The 17,764-nt window shown below is 41.1% G+C and overlaps 1 protein-coding gene across 1 annotated transcript in view; it reads right to left on the bottom strand.

Moving 5' to 3' along the window:
* The window catches only part of XKR4 (XK related 4), a 411,991-nt gene that overhangs the window by 392,341 nt on the left and 1,886 nt on the right, over positions 1 to 17,764 (bottom strand). Inside the window, exon 3 of the mRNA XM_029924011.1 lies at positions 17,201 to 17,764. Within this exon, the coding sequence (XP_029779871.1) occupies positions 17,201 to 17,764 (564 nt within the window). The remainder of the gene's footprint in view (positions 1 to 17,200) is intronic.

Genomic DNA, 17,764 nt, shown 5'->3' with positions numbered 1-17,764 from the left:
CTGAGGCATAGGAGCACATGTACCCCAATGTTCATAGCGGCACTTTCTACAATAGCCAAATCATGGAAAGAACCTAAATGTCCATCAACTGATGAATGGATTAAGAAGATGTGGTATATATACAATGGAGTACTATATGGCAATGAGAAAGAATGATATATGGCCATTTGTAGGAAAGTGGATGGACCTTGAGGGTGTCATGCTAAGTGAAATAAGTCAGGCAGAGAAGGATAGATACCATATGTTTGCACTCATAGGTCTAACAGGAGAGACCTGCAGGGGACCATGGGGAGAGGAAGGGGGAAAGAGAGCGGGGAAGAGCGAGGGACACAGATCAAGGGAGACTACTGAATACTGGAGACGATCCTTGGACTGAAAGGGGAGGGGGTGATGGTCATGGTGGGGGGGCACTTGTGGGGAGAAGCACTGGGTGTTATATGGAAACTAATTTGACAATAAACTATTATTTAAAAAAAAAGAAAAAGAAAACAGTTTGGCAGTTTCTTATAAAATCAAACAGACTCTTTCCAGAACACCCAGAAATTGTTCTCCTTGGTATTTACCAAACGAGCTAAAAACATATCTACCCTAAATCTGCACACAAATGTTTACAGCAGCTTTATTCATAATTGTCAAAACTTGGAAGCATCCGAGATGTCCTTTAGTAACTGAATGAATAATTGTGGTGAATCCATACACTTCAGTATTACTCGGTACTGAAAAGAAATGAGCCATGAAGCCACAGAAACCCAGGGAAGAACCCTAAATGCATACTGTAAGTGAAAGAAGCCGGTCTTAAAAGCTTACGTACTGCATGATTCCAAAGACATGACATTCTGGAAAAGACAAAACTAAGGATAAAGAAAAATGATCAGTGGTTGCTGGGGCTGGGTGTAGGCAGGGATGAAGAGACGGAGCATGTGGGATTTTTAGGACCACAAAACTATTCTCTAAGACACTGTAATGGTGGATAGAAGTCATTACACATTTGCCAAAATCTGTAGAATTTACTAAATAAAGAATAAACTCTAATGTAAAGTATAGGCTTTCATAATGATAAGGTATTAGCATTGGTCCACAAATCATATCCAGTGTGCTATATTAATATACAAGGTCGATGTTAGCGAAAATGGAGGCAAAGACAAGTATCTGAGAACTCGGTACTTCCCGTCTAATTTTTTCTGTAAACATAAAACTGCTTGAAAAAATATATTGACTACAAAGTTAAAATTAAATAAAAATGCTTAAACTTGTTAAATGAATATATAAAGAAATAAAAGAAGTTGGTTGGGTCTCAATAGCACCTTCCTCCGAGTGATCTTTACTGAGCTGAGTACCAAAGGTGCATCAGGTCCCAGTGACCAATGGCCCAGTCCATTCAGCGAATGCGCCCTCACCTACAGAGGCCTTTTCCAAGTTAGCTCTCCCCACCTATAAAGTGAAGTTTGTTTCCTCAACTAAGAAAGGTAAATCCGAAAAGCTAAAATAGCATCTAGGGCTAAGGGAACTGAGAAAAAGGAGAAAGGAATTTATAACCAAACTCCTTTTAGGCTCAATGAGAAGCCCATGAATGAATAGCAGTGGGTCACCTTTGGCTCAGAAGGTTAACCATCGGGTTCCTTTACTAGAAATCCCTAATTAACTTCTGTGGGGAAATTTCCTAGCTAACTGGTGTTCACTGTAAAAGCAAACCCTCCTTCCAACATGCACAGATGTTAATGCGCTATTTTAAAAGTTCAGGGTACTTATTACTGAGTTGTCAAAGGCCCATTAATTATCCACTATACTGTATTTAGCTTTTCTCTGGTAAATCTTTTTTAATTGCCCAGTCTGCATTTACAGAGCATCTTTATTTAACATGCTCCCAACTCTGTTTATGTTTATGCCTTTTCCAATAGCTCATTAAATAGAGTTCTTACCAGTACGATCAGAATCCTCAGTGAGAACCGTCCAAGTCTACTTAAGTGCTTTCATTGCATTTACTCATTATAGAATATTTTCAAGTTCCAAATATATTTCAAGTCTACCCTCATTCATATCTTTCCCCTGCCTCTGAAGACAGCAGGAGACTTCCTTCTCTAATATTCCCAATACTTATATTATTTTAGAAAAGATAACCATTTGGAAATACGTCCTTGATCTTGTTCAGGGAGCTTCCACTCACCAGTCTCTCTGGAAAAACTGCATTTTGCAAAGATACCACTGAACTAAAAAGAAAAACAATGCTGCATATTTTTCATTGAATGCTAACTGCCCCCCCCAAAAAGACATTAAAAAACCAGATCAAAGTTGGCAAGCCCTTCCAAAGCAAATTGTATCCACTTGGTGGGGGAGGAGGGGAAAGAAGGGGTCCATCTTTTACATAGGCAGAGGGTTTTTTTTTTTTCTTAGAATTGAACATTTGGAAATGCCTTCCTAAAAACTTGTGTCTGATTGTGAAAATCTTGAATTGTGTGCATTTGAGAATGAATTTTCTAGCGCTTGCATATGCTAGACTTGCACAGAGTTGGTCCTCTAAGACAGGGTTTAGGAGTTGAATTTGAAGTTGTGTCACACAGACATAAACCGTGCTGGTCTCAGAGAAAGTGCTGTGACTGACAGAGTGGTCCTGCCTTGCATGCTTGTAGCTGAATCCATAATTCATGAACATATGTGGAGGAGAACTCTAGTGTATGCAAAGCATGACCGCATGCAAAATGAGGATATAATACAGGTTAATTACATACTATTCACATGGGGCTGGAGCCTACTTAATATTCTTTAGTGTTGCACATTTCCCCATGGATAAAAGCATGTATTTTACTAGGAGGTTCTCAAATGAAAGTGACACATCATGGATAAAATTGATCCACGGTCTCTGTGTTTGAAGTTTGGTGTGAAATATCAATTTCCGGAATAGTTTATCAGAAACCTAGCTTAGGTCAATAAAGCATGAATATTGCTTTCGATGTGTATATTCAAAAAGGTGAATGAAAGGAGTTGATATGCTCCATACAGTTTTCACAGAATAATAGAACTGACAGAGGCTTTAGAAATTGTCTGATGTAACTCTCACTCACCATTTTATAACTGAGAAGTTTACAGCTCAGTCAAGAATCAGATCTGACCTCTCTCATCAGATCTGTCTCTCCCTTTCCTAGTAGTCTGAGCAAAATCCCAAAAACTGGTCTTAACTCATTTCCATTGGTGACACAGTACAATTGAATTCATTGCAGGGTTCCGCACAGTTGGCAGTCTGAAAGGGGAGGAAATACCCGTCTATGCAATTCTCTTAGATTAATCGAAGAGTAGTAAGACATAGTGGCATAAGTACAAGATATGGAGGCCAAAGTTATGGTTCCGAGAGCCGATACTCACTATTTAGCAGCCGTGTGCACTTGGGCAAGTTTCCTACCTCCTCTGAACCTCAGGGAGTTCCTCCCCAAGTGAGAACCATAATAACATCCACCTTGAGGGGCTGGCGAGAAGATTAGATGACTTCATGTGAGGAAAGGTGCTCTCCCAGCTGCAATAGCACTTAACAGAGATTTAGTCCTTATTGTCATGATCAAATGCTATTTATTAAACCACCAAATAAGCACAGCATGTCACTAGGCCTTAAGCAAAGAGGAAGCAGGGAAGACAACGGGCTTTACTCACATTAGGGGTTTTATCTCCCAAAGAGTCAGTTTTTACCAGCAGGTAATCTTACTTGCAAAACCCATTAAGTCAGCCTGCTTCTGCAATGACACAAGTCACTGCCTTTCCTATGGTAACTTCTAGTAAATTTTGATGTCGTATTTTGAGCCATTTCACTTAGGATTTCCCTGTTCTTACTTCTCAAGAACTGAGTCTTGGCGTTACCTAGAGCAGCTCCATCCAACAGAAATATAACGCGAGCCACACACGTACTTTTAATTTTCCGGTGGTCACATTTATAAAGTATAAAAAGCAACAGGTGAAATCCACTTAAACAATATATTTTATTGAACCCACTATATCCAAAATATTATTGGTTCAAAACATAATCAATATGAAGATTGTCAGTGAGATGTTTGTCATCCCTTTTCCATCCCCACACTAAGTCCTCAAAGTCCCCAGGGAACTTGACCCTTACAACACACATTTCAAATGCTCAACAGCCACATGCAGCTCAGGGTTATCACACTGAAGAGCCATGCAGGTCCAGAGCCTGGCAGGTGACCACACCTCCTGATGGCACAGACCTAGAAAAATTAACTCAGTCACTCTCCATGGAAACCCTTGAAGAACACGGATGGAAACAGTCACATTCTAGCAGACAGATGGGGGAAGGAGCCTTAGCAACATAAACGACAGCATAGCAACACCAGCTGCTGCACGAAAGGAAGATGAGAAAACTACTACTCTGAAAAGAAGCATTTCTGGGAAGGTCATCCTTTCTCTATTTTCTCTCTTTTTATTCTACAATACAGACGCGGGCCTATTCTGTCCTAATGCGGAGTGTTCTAGTTCTCAGGTAGGAGGACAAACAGTAAAGCATGAAATCTTCCCGTGATCTAGCCTGGCTTGTTGGTCTTGGGGTCATGGGGAGGGACTGAACTGCATGAAGTGGGTTGGTCACCAGACATCTCTCCATATTGTTTTGTAAAAATGCCATGCTGACTCCTGGCCAGGGCCTTGTCTCATGGGCCTAGAGGTCAAGTTCCATTTCCTTCTATTTCCTCCCTTCGTCCTCCCTTCCCCTTGCAGAAGCAGGGGCTCCTTGGTCTATGGGACTAAAAGCTGGGGGTGAGAGAAGCCCACAACCTAACTTCTTTCCCACCATCCGGACAGACAGGGAGGATGATGTTGTTTGCTCCCCCATGGGGCTGCTGCTTTTTCAGAAACTTCTGACTAGGAAGGAATATGACAAACTGCCCAGCTCCACCTCTCTGAGCAAAGGCAGCAATCATTACGCCTTGGCAGGCAAGCACCACCACGCTGCATCCATCCCTTGTGTCTGCTTACTCTGGGCAGTGCCTTCCTTAGTGTCTGCCAACTTCCTTCTCTCACCACGCTTGTCCGTTCCATCCATCCCAAGGGCATGAGTACTTAGAACTGTGAGAGACGGGTGGCCAATGTGCTGAATTAATCTCCTGGAGATCAGCTGTGAACAACAAAACTATAACATAATAGCTTTTTCATAAAGATGTTATTAAAACCTTTCACTTTCTGTGTCAATGGAAGATGTCATACCTTTGCTTACAGTATTGCCTATAAGGAGACCCCACAGTCAACCATCTCCAAGTACCAGCCCTTGCTTTCATAGTGGGTGTGCTGACTTTGATGAGAAAGCCAGTCAACACAACTGGATCAACCATATGTTCCATTAATATTCAGCTCAGAGAAATCGTCCCTGACCATTTCAGTTCAAAGGGATGGCTCCCCTCTCTGCTTCTCAAACCTCAATGTCCATATTAATCCCCGGGGGGTCCTGTCCATAGTCCCTATCATAGTAGGGACTATGGTGGGTGGGTCTAGGTGACCCTGAGAGTCTGCATTCCTGAGACACTTCCAAGAGAGGTGGATACACTGGTTGCAGATGGTAGCTTGCATTGCAAGGTGACAGCTCTGTCCTCAGCACCACATCACAGAGAGATGTGGTGCCGTGAACGTGACTTCCCTCCCTCCTGGGACAATAAGCCTTTTGAGAGCATCTTCTTTTTTAAAACATGTTCCTTACGATGATTTTAAACAGATGTTTGTGGAATCCACGACTGAAAGGTTATCACTGGCCACTTATTTTTTTGTCACTTATTCTATCCTCAGCCACTGATTACAGTGACTGAGTCGTGATTTAGTCCATAAACCGCTAATGAATTTGCCTGTATCAATAGCAGTGGAGTGAGAGCCTACCTGCAATCCCAGCCCTGTGACCTCCCCTCATTGCCATCACACCTAGACCTCCACGGAACACCTGGGTGGCTCAGTCAGTTAAGCGTTGGACTCCTGATTTAAGCTTGGGTCATGATCTCATGGGAGCCGCAGTTCCTGAGGTCAAGCCCCATGTCAGTGCAGAGCCTGCTTGGGATTCTCACTCTCCTCCTCCTTTTTCTGCCCCTCCCCACCCCTCTCTCAAAATAAATAAATAAACACTAAAAAAAAAAGGAACTAGACATCCACTCTGTAGACCTACTCTCAGTATCTGACCAGGCAGAAATTATATAATGAGAACATAAATGAAACAAATTTCCCCTTTAGTTTTTTGAAGCAGTTATAGTTTGCTTTTGTGATGCATTTGATTTCAGATTCTCACCTACCTTTACTATTAACAAGTTTGTTTCTGGACCTCACTTGGATTCCCAAGTTTCTATTATGTCACTATTTGTGGTGATGTGCCTTGGCCAGACTTCTTACCTACTTCTGATTTGTGTGTTAACCCAGGACTACAGGGTCAAACACCTTCAGACTACAGACCCCGCTGGTGACCTCAATATCAAGTGAACCTAAACCTGATTATTTTCACAACTAGAGTTTTGCCCCTTTTTTCCTAGAACAAACTCATCTAATGGTTCTTGCTTGGTCTGGCTACTGAAGCATTGCTTTAAGCTTTGCTGTGATGAGTTTTAAAATGGTTGTCAGTACAATTTTCCCACTCACATTCCCAAAGATTGAAATTTCAGCCTCTGATTTTGAAACAAAATTATCCATTTTTGTTCATTTCTCTCATGGCCAAATTTCTCTCCAGGCTCATAAATGCATGCCTTATCTACAGTACCCTCACCTCCTAGGAATGGGTCAGAGAATGGATCTCAATGATAATTTCCAGGATATTTGGTCATGCTTTCTTGACAGAAGATTCAGGTTTCTTCCTTCTTAATAATTTGATTCCAATCTTATTTTAAAGTAGGTAGAAGGGCACCTGGGTGACTCAGTCAAGTGACCAGCTTTTCTTGATTTTTGTCTCGGGTCATGATCTTGCAGTTCATGGGATCTAGCCTCCCATCGGGCTCTGTGCTGACAGCATGGAGCCTGCCTGGGATTCATTCTCTCTCTCTCTCTCTCTCTCTCTCTCTCTCTCTCTCTCTCTCTCTCTCTCTTTCTCTGCCTCCTCTCTGGCTCTCTCTTTCTCTCTCTCTCAAAATAAATAAATAAACATTTAAAAAATAAAGTAGGTAGATATTATGCCGTCGAGTAACTAATAACTATTGACTACTTTTCAGAAGTATGAACATAGATAATATTTGTGCTTTCATTAGAATAGTGTTACATGACCTGCTCCCGTATAGAACTCAATTTTTCTAACCCAGCCATCACCAAATCAAGAAAAATCCTGTAGGCTATATCAGTGACTACTACTTGTAATAGTAGGACGTCCCCTGGAAAAATGAAACCCTATGGGACATACTTCCTAATTTATAGTAGAATAACAGATCCAAGTACCATAAATCTCTTCAGAAAACCTTCTGGCACTGACCTACATTTACAAAAATAATTGTTATCAAATTTACTTTTGTAAAGCAGGAAATTAATTAATGAGCTGAAAATCTACTGAAATAAAGAAACCTTTACAAACCCTTTCCCCTGCTTTGCTGAAGGATCATTTCTTTCTTCAGTGTTACCATTACATCGATTCCAGTGACTGGGCCATAAACCAATGATAGGAATAATGGAGGATCACTTTGTTACTGTTATGGCTACAAGGGCTACCTTTGTTTTGATTATTGATTCTCTGCTACTGAAAAAAGACTTGAACTGTAAAGAATCCCCATATCTTTATTCACAACTATTATCTGAGCTGCAGAAAGAAGTCCTATTGCTTTATACCGATGAAATCTCTCAGGCTGGTGGTTCAGAAAGGTGACATTGTACGAGTGTACTTGATAAGAAGCCCAATCAAAGTCATCCCAAGTCTTTTTAGACCCGTATTCACTGTAGATACCACTTTTTCTATATGTGCATGATTTTGTTTGACTAATCCTCACCCACCCCACACACTGCCCACTGATCTGTTTATATAAAAGTAGTCCCCTGGCAGGAAAACAGGGCATGTGCATAAATTAAACAAAAGAAGTAGAACTGATTCAAACAGCCTACTTATGAATCATGAAGAGGAAAAAATAGTTTGACACACTTCAGATCATTTTAAAATAGATGCTTAAAATTTTTTGCAAAAAAAAAAAATGAAATACATGAAATGTTGTCACGGGGTTGAAAACTATTCAGCTTCCCAACAGATAGCTAACATCTTAGAGATCAAAGGCAATTCCTATCCAAGAACGGGTAATGCATTGCTCTCCGAGTAACATACCCCATTCTTTAATGAGGACAGGCTTCGATATAGTGTCTTCATATAGAGTTTAAATGCTATTTCTAGCATATTAAATCAGTGACAGTGTAACCAAGGACAGGCTTTGAATTTAAAAGCCCACCTAGCTCTAACAACAGCCCTCTTTCTCACTGACATAACGGATAGTTCTTTTTAAGCCCGTGAAGCATTGTTCTTATTTGCTAATCATAGCATCCCAGCTGTGCCTACCTCACTACAGGAAATGGAAATGACAGTTTTGGCTTCTCAGGTCTATATGATAGATATCTTAGGATTAGCAATATGGGAACACTTTCCACATCAGCATCAAAGGCTTAGACGTGGGTTTTTGTGAATATGGTATCTTTCATTAAAACTAAAATGCAGAAATGACAGAAAATAAGTTACATTACACAAACAAGCCTAAGGTCTGTCTTCATGTGTAGATCACACCAATTGGCAGACATTAGATGCTAACGTTATCAACTCTGGAAAGTCCCTTGTACATAACCAGAGAAACAGTACAAGGATGATGTCCTCAGAAGAACACATAGAGACTCTGTGGTGTTAATGCTCTGGGGACTGGGCAAACCAGAAGAATTCATAGTCAAAGCAAGACCAGACTTTTGGACCTGGAAGGAACCTTGAATATTAGTTTTTGATGAATCATAAAATACCAATAGAAAATTAAGGCTCAGAAGGAGGAAACCAAACAAAGATTTAAATTTTGAGGGGTCCCAGGAGCTGTGCTCTGTCATCACACTGACACATGGAGCCCAGAGCACTGAGGTCACCTGACTGGGGTCTGAGCTGTATCAAACAACCAGTTCATCTCTTCTGATTCCTCACATTGTCCACTTGCCCAAAGGACAGGTGCCTCTAAAATGAAGACGCATCACCAATATTCCAACTATGACCCATCATCTTAGGGTTGGAAAGGATGCTGTCCTTCAGATCACTGCCTCTAGAAAATTTCTGGACTGATTTAGTTCCATTTTAGCCTTCCTAAGTTTCTTCTGCAATCAGTAATCTATATTAGTCCTGTGGATATACTAGACGTGAAATTACCGGTTTATGGTGATAAGAAATACAGCATTGATGGGTGTGTAGCAGAAGGTACAAACCTTCTTTGCATAGACAAATAGAAGCAACAGCAATACCAAATCATCCCATACATAAGTCTAGTGTCAGGCAGTCAAGTGTAGGTAAGCATAAAGTGAAAGAGTTTTATCCCAAAGCCTTCCCAGTCTGACTTTTCCATCAGCAAGCACAGGAACGCCAACCCGGGCTTCTGGATGCATCCTTCTCTGAGCAGAACCAGTACTTTATGAAATTTAGCCCCACTTCCCCAATTCTAGTGATCCAGAAAAAAGAGCAGGGGCAACAGGTAATATCGTTTCTAGATAACAGCACCCTTTCTGATTCACTGCACCCTTAGAAACTCAAGAAGCAAACTGCCTTGTTGTCACAGAGAAGAAAGAATAATGCCTGGGCTTCATTCCCAGGTCAGTAAATCTTCACCGAGCATGTGTTCTTACTCACGTAATCTCCAAAACCACTGGGACAACTTCCCAAGGACTGGCCCATGGTCTTCTTTCCTGACCAGCCACACCTTCAGTTACTGATGACCCCAGCATGTAACCAGAAGAAAGTCACTTGGTGGTGGTCAGAATTGTGCAATGCCATTCAAGAGAATTTGTTTTTCCCAGACATCCACCAACACATTACAACTATTTTGTAAGATTATACCCGACAAGCACTTTTTTTTATGACTAGCTACCTCTTATATTTGATAACGCATAAGGCTAAAAACTCCAGTTCTAATTCCTGATCTTGCTTCCATGAGCCTAGTTAGGACCTTGTTCAAATTCTAAAGCAAGTCAAAGAAAGTGCTAATTGGATTAGCCAGTGAGTCCATACAAAAGGAAGTCATTCTGTATCTGTTACCCAGTGGTTGGTGTTATTAAGTATCCCAGGTAAATGATTTCATCCAAACCATAAAATATATTTAAAAATATTTTTTAATGTTTTTATTTATTTTTGAGAGACAGAAAGAGACAGTGTGAGCAGGGGAGGGTCAGAGAGAGAGAGAGATACAGAATCTGAAGACAGGCTCCAGGCTCTGAGCTAGCTGTCAGCACAGAGCCCGATGTGGGGCTCGAACCCACTAACCGTGAGATCACGACCTGAGCCGAAGCCAGACGCTTAACCAACCGAGCCACCCAGGCACCCCTATAGAACATATTTAATAGCAAGATGTGTACTTGGATATTCAAACATTTAAAGAATTTTTTATAAGTGACTGAGCAAAGACCTTCAAGGCTACTGAGCCAAGGATTTGTGGATACTGTTCAAAAATGATAGCATCCATTTGTATAGATACTACTTTTAACTCCTCTATGCAGGAAGTCTGCAATTCCATCAGAATGTAATCACCATAAAATGTTTTTTCGCCCTTGCGAGGTAAACAGTATATGGTTCAAGTGAGTAGGGGAAAAAACCCCACAACTTTTGCACTAGTTATTGCAAAGATATTAAAATAAGTATATCTACCACAGAGATTTATGCATAGATTATTCCAACACATAGAGAAACCCCAGTCCGTGCACAGAGGACTGTCTGGTTGTGTGTGAATTTATATCTGGTAGGTAACTCAGAGATTTAAACAGCAAGCCCAACACTCAAGGGTGTTACAGAGATTTGTGATGCTCCCGGGAAGAGACTGGGTCCATAAACCAATGAATAGATTTCCAAGTAACATAAATGTAGTGTTTCAAACAAACTCCTACTTCCTCCATCGGCGAAAAGGCAAAGGTTAGTCCACTATGTTTGGAGCAGCATGTAATGTTGGAAACGGTCATGAAATCTCAGGGCTGGAAGGTGTTCAACCCTCTGCATGATACTTAAAGAGTTTTTTTTTTCTGCCACAACTCTGCATTGAGTTTTCTAAACCATGTGTAGGTACTCCAAGGGTGGGGAACTCACTGCTGATAAGGAATCCTAGTTGATCTCTGGAAGCCTTTAACTAATTAAAAAAATGCTTCTATTCATTAATTCAAAATCTCTTTTGTAGGTCCCCTCCATCATATCCCAGAGGGCTCACACCCAACTCCAGTGCCTCACCCTCATTTCAACCCTTCAGTACTTGCCAGGGAGCATTTAACTTCTCAGCCTTCTCTTCTACCTAATGACCCCCAATCTCATCCACGATTTCTCATGTTGCCTTTTTCCCCCTCCCTTTTTTCAATACTGAATTCTAGCCTAGACTCGGTGCACAACTACCTGACACAGGGAGTGAAAAACCACTTAACATTCTCTCTCAATTTCCACATTTGCAAAATCAAAGTGCTGCCTCAGAGGTTACTCTGAGGATCAAATAGGAAAGACACAGAAACCCTCCGAAAATTGAAAAAGGGTTACAAAAACAGAAAGAACAAGTTTCTAAGTTCGAGGAAACCTAAATTTGAATAACACGAAGACCACTGTATCCTAAGGAAAATCTCTTCCAAAGGTAGCCAGCAATAAACTTTTGTCAAGTGTTTCCTTTAGCATAAATCTATGAACAAATTAAACCCATCTGTCTTTCCACCCAATCTCATTGAGCCTATTTAGGCACTCCAATTACATCCAATTACATCCAAACTTGATCCCTTTAAAATCAACAAAGGTGGGGGGCGGGGAGGCGCCTGGGTGGCTCAGTCAGTTAAGTGTCCAACTTCAGCTCAGGTCATGATCTCCTGGTTCATGGGTTTGAATCTCAAGTTGGGCTCTGAGCCGACAGCTCAGAGCCTGGAGCTTGCTTCAGATACTGTGTCTCCCTCTCTCCCTCTGCCCCTCCCCTGATCACATTGTCTCTCTCTGTCTCTCAAAACTTAATTTTAAAAATGTTTTTAAAATTCTTTTTTAAATCAACAAATTTTAGTAGCTGAGAAAGATATGACTGATTCTGAGAGGAATTGATATATCCTCTGAAACTGAACTTTGTGCCATTCCTTTGGATAAAACACTGTTTTAACATTTTTGTTAACAATCCCTCTCCTCACACGCTCTTATAATCCTGGATTTCTCAATGCTTTCAGAATAAAATATAAATCCCCTTCAGTGTCTATGCAAAGAATTCTCTTCTCTCACCTCTAGCTATTATATCTCATTCACTCTGTTCAAAGGACACACTTAACCTGCCTTGTTCTTTCTTCCCCGCCCACCCCACTCCTATGCCTTTACACAAAGTCATATCCAAGGCTCTGCCACCATTGACCCGCTTTATTCAGACAGGAGATTTTCTCCTCATTTGAACCTTTGTTCAAATATCCCCTACTCCAGAGTCTCACCTGAATCCCTAAGATGGCTTGAGTCTCCTGTTCTGGCATAGTGCTTATTTCCTTGTATTGAAATTGTTTGTTTCCTTTTCTGAATTCCTCACCAGACAATGGAATCCTTAAAAGATTATGTGTATTGTATTCATTTGGGGGTAATTAGTAACTAGAACAATGCCTTGGATAGAACAGGTGCTCACTATATGCAGAATGAATAAATTTTTTAATACGCAGTGGAGGGAAACACAAATTTACAGAAAAAGAAACCATTCAACGAACTCAGGAAAGGGCATCAATCTTGCCTGACCTATGTTAGAATTCAGAACTAACTCCAAATCAATGAAGTACTTTTTCAGGAGTCACAGGCGTAACCTATATGCTATTTCCCTACCCATCCTTGACCGTTAGAATCTCTTTTATCATTTGCAGTGTTCTTTCCATGCATTCCCCTGCACACGCCATTCAATCATCAGTCCGTTACCCAACTGGGATTTAATACGATTAGCTCAGCAGGACCCAACGGTGGAGAACAGGAGCACTGGGCTTGCAGTCAGACGTACTGAGCCCCAGGCCCCATTCTGCCAGTTGACTATTGGTGTGTTGTTATTGGACAGATCTCTTTCCCTGTCTAAACTTCAGCTCCCTCTCCCACTTTCCAATCCTTAGTGAAGGTCAAGTGTCATTTTTATACAGTATTGTCATTATTATCCAAGCTGGCATCTGGAGATAGTGAACTGATCCAGAAAGAGCACTGACTTTAGGGTATGGTGAGCCTGGTTTTGACTCCTAGCTATTTCACATCATAGTTGGGTAATTCTCTGAGCCACTTTTCTCATAGATAGAGCTACTAACGATTTTTCTCTTAGGTTATTATAAAACGAAGTTGAGATAAAGAGTATACAAACATTTGTAAAATTTTAAAGCGCTGCAAAAAAGTATTCTTCATGCTTGGCCAGATTTAAGAATGACTTAGAACAGCATTTCTCAAAGTTCCTGGTGTGCCTCAAGAGTATTTAGTAAGTATACCTTTAAAAAGATATTGATCACTGCACCTTAGCTGATTTTATTTTTTTGCACATCAGCTTCTGAAAGGCTCTGAGAAGTCCTGCTATAGAAAGATCTGTTTAATTCCATTTAATCTGCCCTTTTCCCATTTATTTGAATATGGAACACATGTTATACTTTGTGGAATGTCAAGCATGAGAAGAGGAGAAATGTTCTTTTACCAGGTCTTCACCACAGGACTCTCATGATCGATATTCAGAAACAGAACCCAAAATAGTCAAAGACTAAACACACTCCCCCATTCTTCCATCCAGTCACTTATTGTTTGCAAAATGCCTGCTTGCTAAAAGGCAACCAAAAAAGGATATGCATACACATATATAGGAAAAACTGCATTAGAATTTTGAGAGTAAATCATAAATTCTGAAGGAAGCAGCCATCTAGATATAATTGATCATGGGTGTGAAGACTAAAACCTTTTCCAATCGGGCATTTGTGATGCCTACTGGCTGCACTGCACTCTTAGTGACTTCTGGAATCATATGAAATGAACAAGAAAAAAAAATACTTCTTCATTTGCATGCACATTGCCTTTAAAGTCATAATTGCTTTTTTTCACATGGTAGCAAAAGTTCACTTCATTATTTCAAATGGCTTTTTCCCAGAATCAACTCCTGTGACTTTAAAAGCTGCCATTAATTTCCCATTAGTAAACTTTAATTAAAATGAATATGTATCATTGCTTTCAGCAATTGCATTTGTAGTAAATGTATAAATACATTCAAACCTTGCCCAAAATGTTTCAGATCGCTATATCTGAACAAGCAAACACTTTGATGTTATTTCAAAGGATTGTGTCTACAGAAAGCTTTTAGAACCTCGCCCTTACCTAAAATACCCAAAATTTCATGGAAATACAAGGAACAGTTACTGACCTAGCTAAAATCTATTTTATTGATCTTAGAAAGTAGCGTGTTAAAACATGAATAATGACCCCTGAGCTTTGAACCATTCGGTACCTCAGTGTTTCTGCAACATTTGTGTGTAATGCACTGAAAAGAAAAACTGGGAACAGCAGAGGGGTGCTCTTAATTTAAGGAATCCTAATGGCCTAAGATAATGGTCTCGTACAATAATCTGAGATGAACCGCATTTCACTAGCTTATTATCAAAGATGTGCTTACTGCCCAAAGTTGCATTCCAATACTCTACACTCGGAGAAGTTGGAACAATTTAGAATGCACCTGAGTGTTACATTTCATGAACCTTTCTGCTCCCTTTTCAATTTCCCAAATTAGGCTAAAGTTTGCTTGATTGTCTGTTTCAAAATACTTCATAAGGAGAAAATGAGGTTGATTCTTAGCTAATGCCTCCACCAAATTACCCCTCCATCCCCCAAATATCATAACTAGAAGCATCAAGAACAGTTAGGTTAGATCATTCAGGCTTACATATTAAAGGCAACATTCTGAAAATATAGACAAATATCTGAAACTACTTTCAACAATATTTCCTCCCAAATAACCATGCATTAGCAGAAAAAACTTCAAAGCCTCTGAGGAAAACACTGTAGGAATACTTAACAAAAGAGTCATATGCATTTGTCAGACAGCCTGTGCTTTTCCTTCTGCATTTGACCTTCCCCTTCCATCCCTCCTCCTCCTAGATCCAGCTTTTCTGGATGGCCAGCTTACCCCATGGCTGTGGTCTCACTGAGATGTAGGTAAGCCTTCTTCTTTTCCTAATTATTTCTCACTTTCTGCATTTTATCTCCTGGGATAACTAAATGTCATTTTTCAACTGGGAAAATGTTTGGTTTCAAAGGTCTAGTAGTAAACACATTGCTAATTAAAATTATTTTTCACATCACACAATTTGGTTACATATTTCTCATAAACCATCAATCTGCAGAAAGCGTGGATAGTTCTTCAGTGAATAAGAGAAGGGCCTGCATTATTTACATAAGTCTAGACATTTTAAAGGTATAAAGTGATTTCCAAATCCTGCATAAAGTTTGCAAAAGTTAACAAATGGAATGTTAAGCTTTTTTTCCACATTATCAGATGAAAACTGCTAACCATAGGCACCTAACCACTAAACAATTTCAGTAAGTAATGCGAACATTCGAGTTCTTCATCAAATTTGAAGACTTTATAATAGTCATTCATGCAACATACACCTAGCACATTTAATTGACATATCAAAGTCCTTTGAGTCCAAATTATGGAGGTTTCCAACATCAATGTGCCTGACTGCCTCTCATATATCACTTTTCCAGAAAGTATCTGTTTGAAAAAAAAAATTTCACAATTTGAAAGTTTGCCATCTCTGGCAATGCTTACCCTGCTTTACAAAGCAACAGTCCCAGGAATGGCTGCAAAGTAACCACACTTTCTCTCCTCAATGAAAACACTACTGTTCGCCACAAACAAAAGAAGTTTTTAGTCCCAGTCCACAAATTCTCAGAGTTGTTTCCGCATGGGATACCTCGGCATAGTTAATGATGTATAATGTCTTTATCACAAAGATAACTACAAATGAAATTGAAAAGGACACGGGGCATAGCATCCCACAGCCCCACATTGGTGCACTTACTAGGATGTGTCCTTATTTTACTTACACTACCTATTTATTAAGTCATTGTAACCCCCCCCCCAAAAAAAAGCTCTGGAATGTTAGCATCTAAGTGCTTCAGTACAAAGAATTTTTGTAGATGTTAAGTATTGCTTCAAAAAAGCTATTAAAATGCACATAAGTTGAAGGAACATATTTCTGAGCACTTTGTTTCATTATATTCCTAAATCTAGGCAGTGACTGCTCAAATGACGGCTCACTCTGCCCCAAGAGTTTAGCTTTGTCTTCCAGTGTCTATGTGGAAGTGATATCTGTGCAAATAGACTTGGTGGACCAGATGACAAGTAGCAGAGCAACCAAAGAAGATGCCAAGTCCGATTAAAGTTTACAAGATGCGCCACCCCTTTTCTAAGGTTTCTTAGTTATGTGAGAAGTCACAATGTGGGGGGGTATGGCATGGTAACCGGAAAATACATCACAAAAGTGTCCCAACTCACATTTGGAGATAGATATAAATATAGATTCTAGATTATAGACTATAGCTCTCTCCCTACTGAGCTTTTTACTTGGAGCACAGTACTTCACTAACAGTGAGAATTCAAATTTGGGTACTTCTGAGCAGTAAGAATTCCCATATAACTAGAATTACCAACAGAGAACAAAAGAAGCCCTCCAAATTGCAAGATACACCACAAATGCAACATAAGATGTGACAGGAATCTTCTCCTACCCCCTGAAACAGCATCACTAAAAAATGGGGAAGGGGTAGCATATAAACACAGAGAAGCTAGTGATGCAGAGTGGGAACACAGAGGGGTGGGTTGATCAAAACCACTTTGCTGCCTGTCCCTTGTTTCTCACTTCCCTTCCCCCTTAGGTTGTGATCACAGATCTTAAAACCGCAAAACCTAGTTTAAGAAAAAAAAAAAAAAACCCTGAAAGAGTGTGACTATGGTTACTACCACAGCAACCCTAAAGAATTTTCGTGCAAAAAAGCAAAGCAGTGGGGATGTAGTAGCAGAAGCAAATCTCCCCTTCCCCACCTCTGATACCGTACCTCCAGATTTGCCCGAGCTGCAAGATGTGGATGAGTGACTGCAGGAGCCAGATGCAGAAGGAGCAGGACGCAGACCTGTGTTTGCCGCTGGCCCGGGTGGCCCCGCTACTGTTGCTGCCGCTGTTGGTGGCGGGGATGTTGGTCTTGCTGGCGTTGGACGCTTGCCTTTGCGGCGTGGAAGGACGAGCCTCGCCTTCCGCGGCTGCAGCCCCGCTGCTGGCCACAGTCTTGCAATCGGCTCCAGGCTGCTGGCAGCTGGAGGCGGCGGCGGTCGTGGCGCTGTCCTCGGTGCTGAAATCGTGCACAAACCAGCGGAAGCTGAACACTTGCACCGAGAGCGAGCCGAGCACCACGAAGAAGAGCGTGAGCCCGAACCACCAGCGCTGGCCGCGCAAGTAGTAGTCCACGGCGAGCCAGATGTCCGTGCCCACGTCCGCGAAGTACACGGCCACGGCGGCCAGGATCCAGAGGCAGTCCCACAGCGAGTAGCGCCGCTGCTCCCTGCCCAGGCGCAGGCACAGCGCCGCGGAGCCCGCCCCGCTGCCGCCCGAGCCGCCAACGCCG

This window comes from Suricata suricatta, chromosome 15, assembly GCF_006229205.1.
Source record: "Suricata suricatta isolate VVHF042 chromosome 15, meerkat_22Aug2017_6uvM2_HiC, whole genome shotgun sequence".
Lineage (NCBI taxonomy): Eukaryota > Metazoa > Chordata > Mammalia > Carnivora > Herpestidae > Suricata > Suricata suricatta.
The sequence above is the reverse complement of the archived record's forward strand: the minus strand, read 5'-3'. Positions and strand labels throughout refer to the sequence as shown.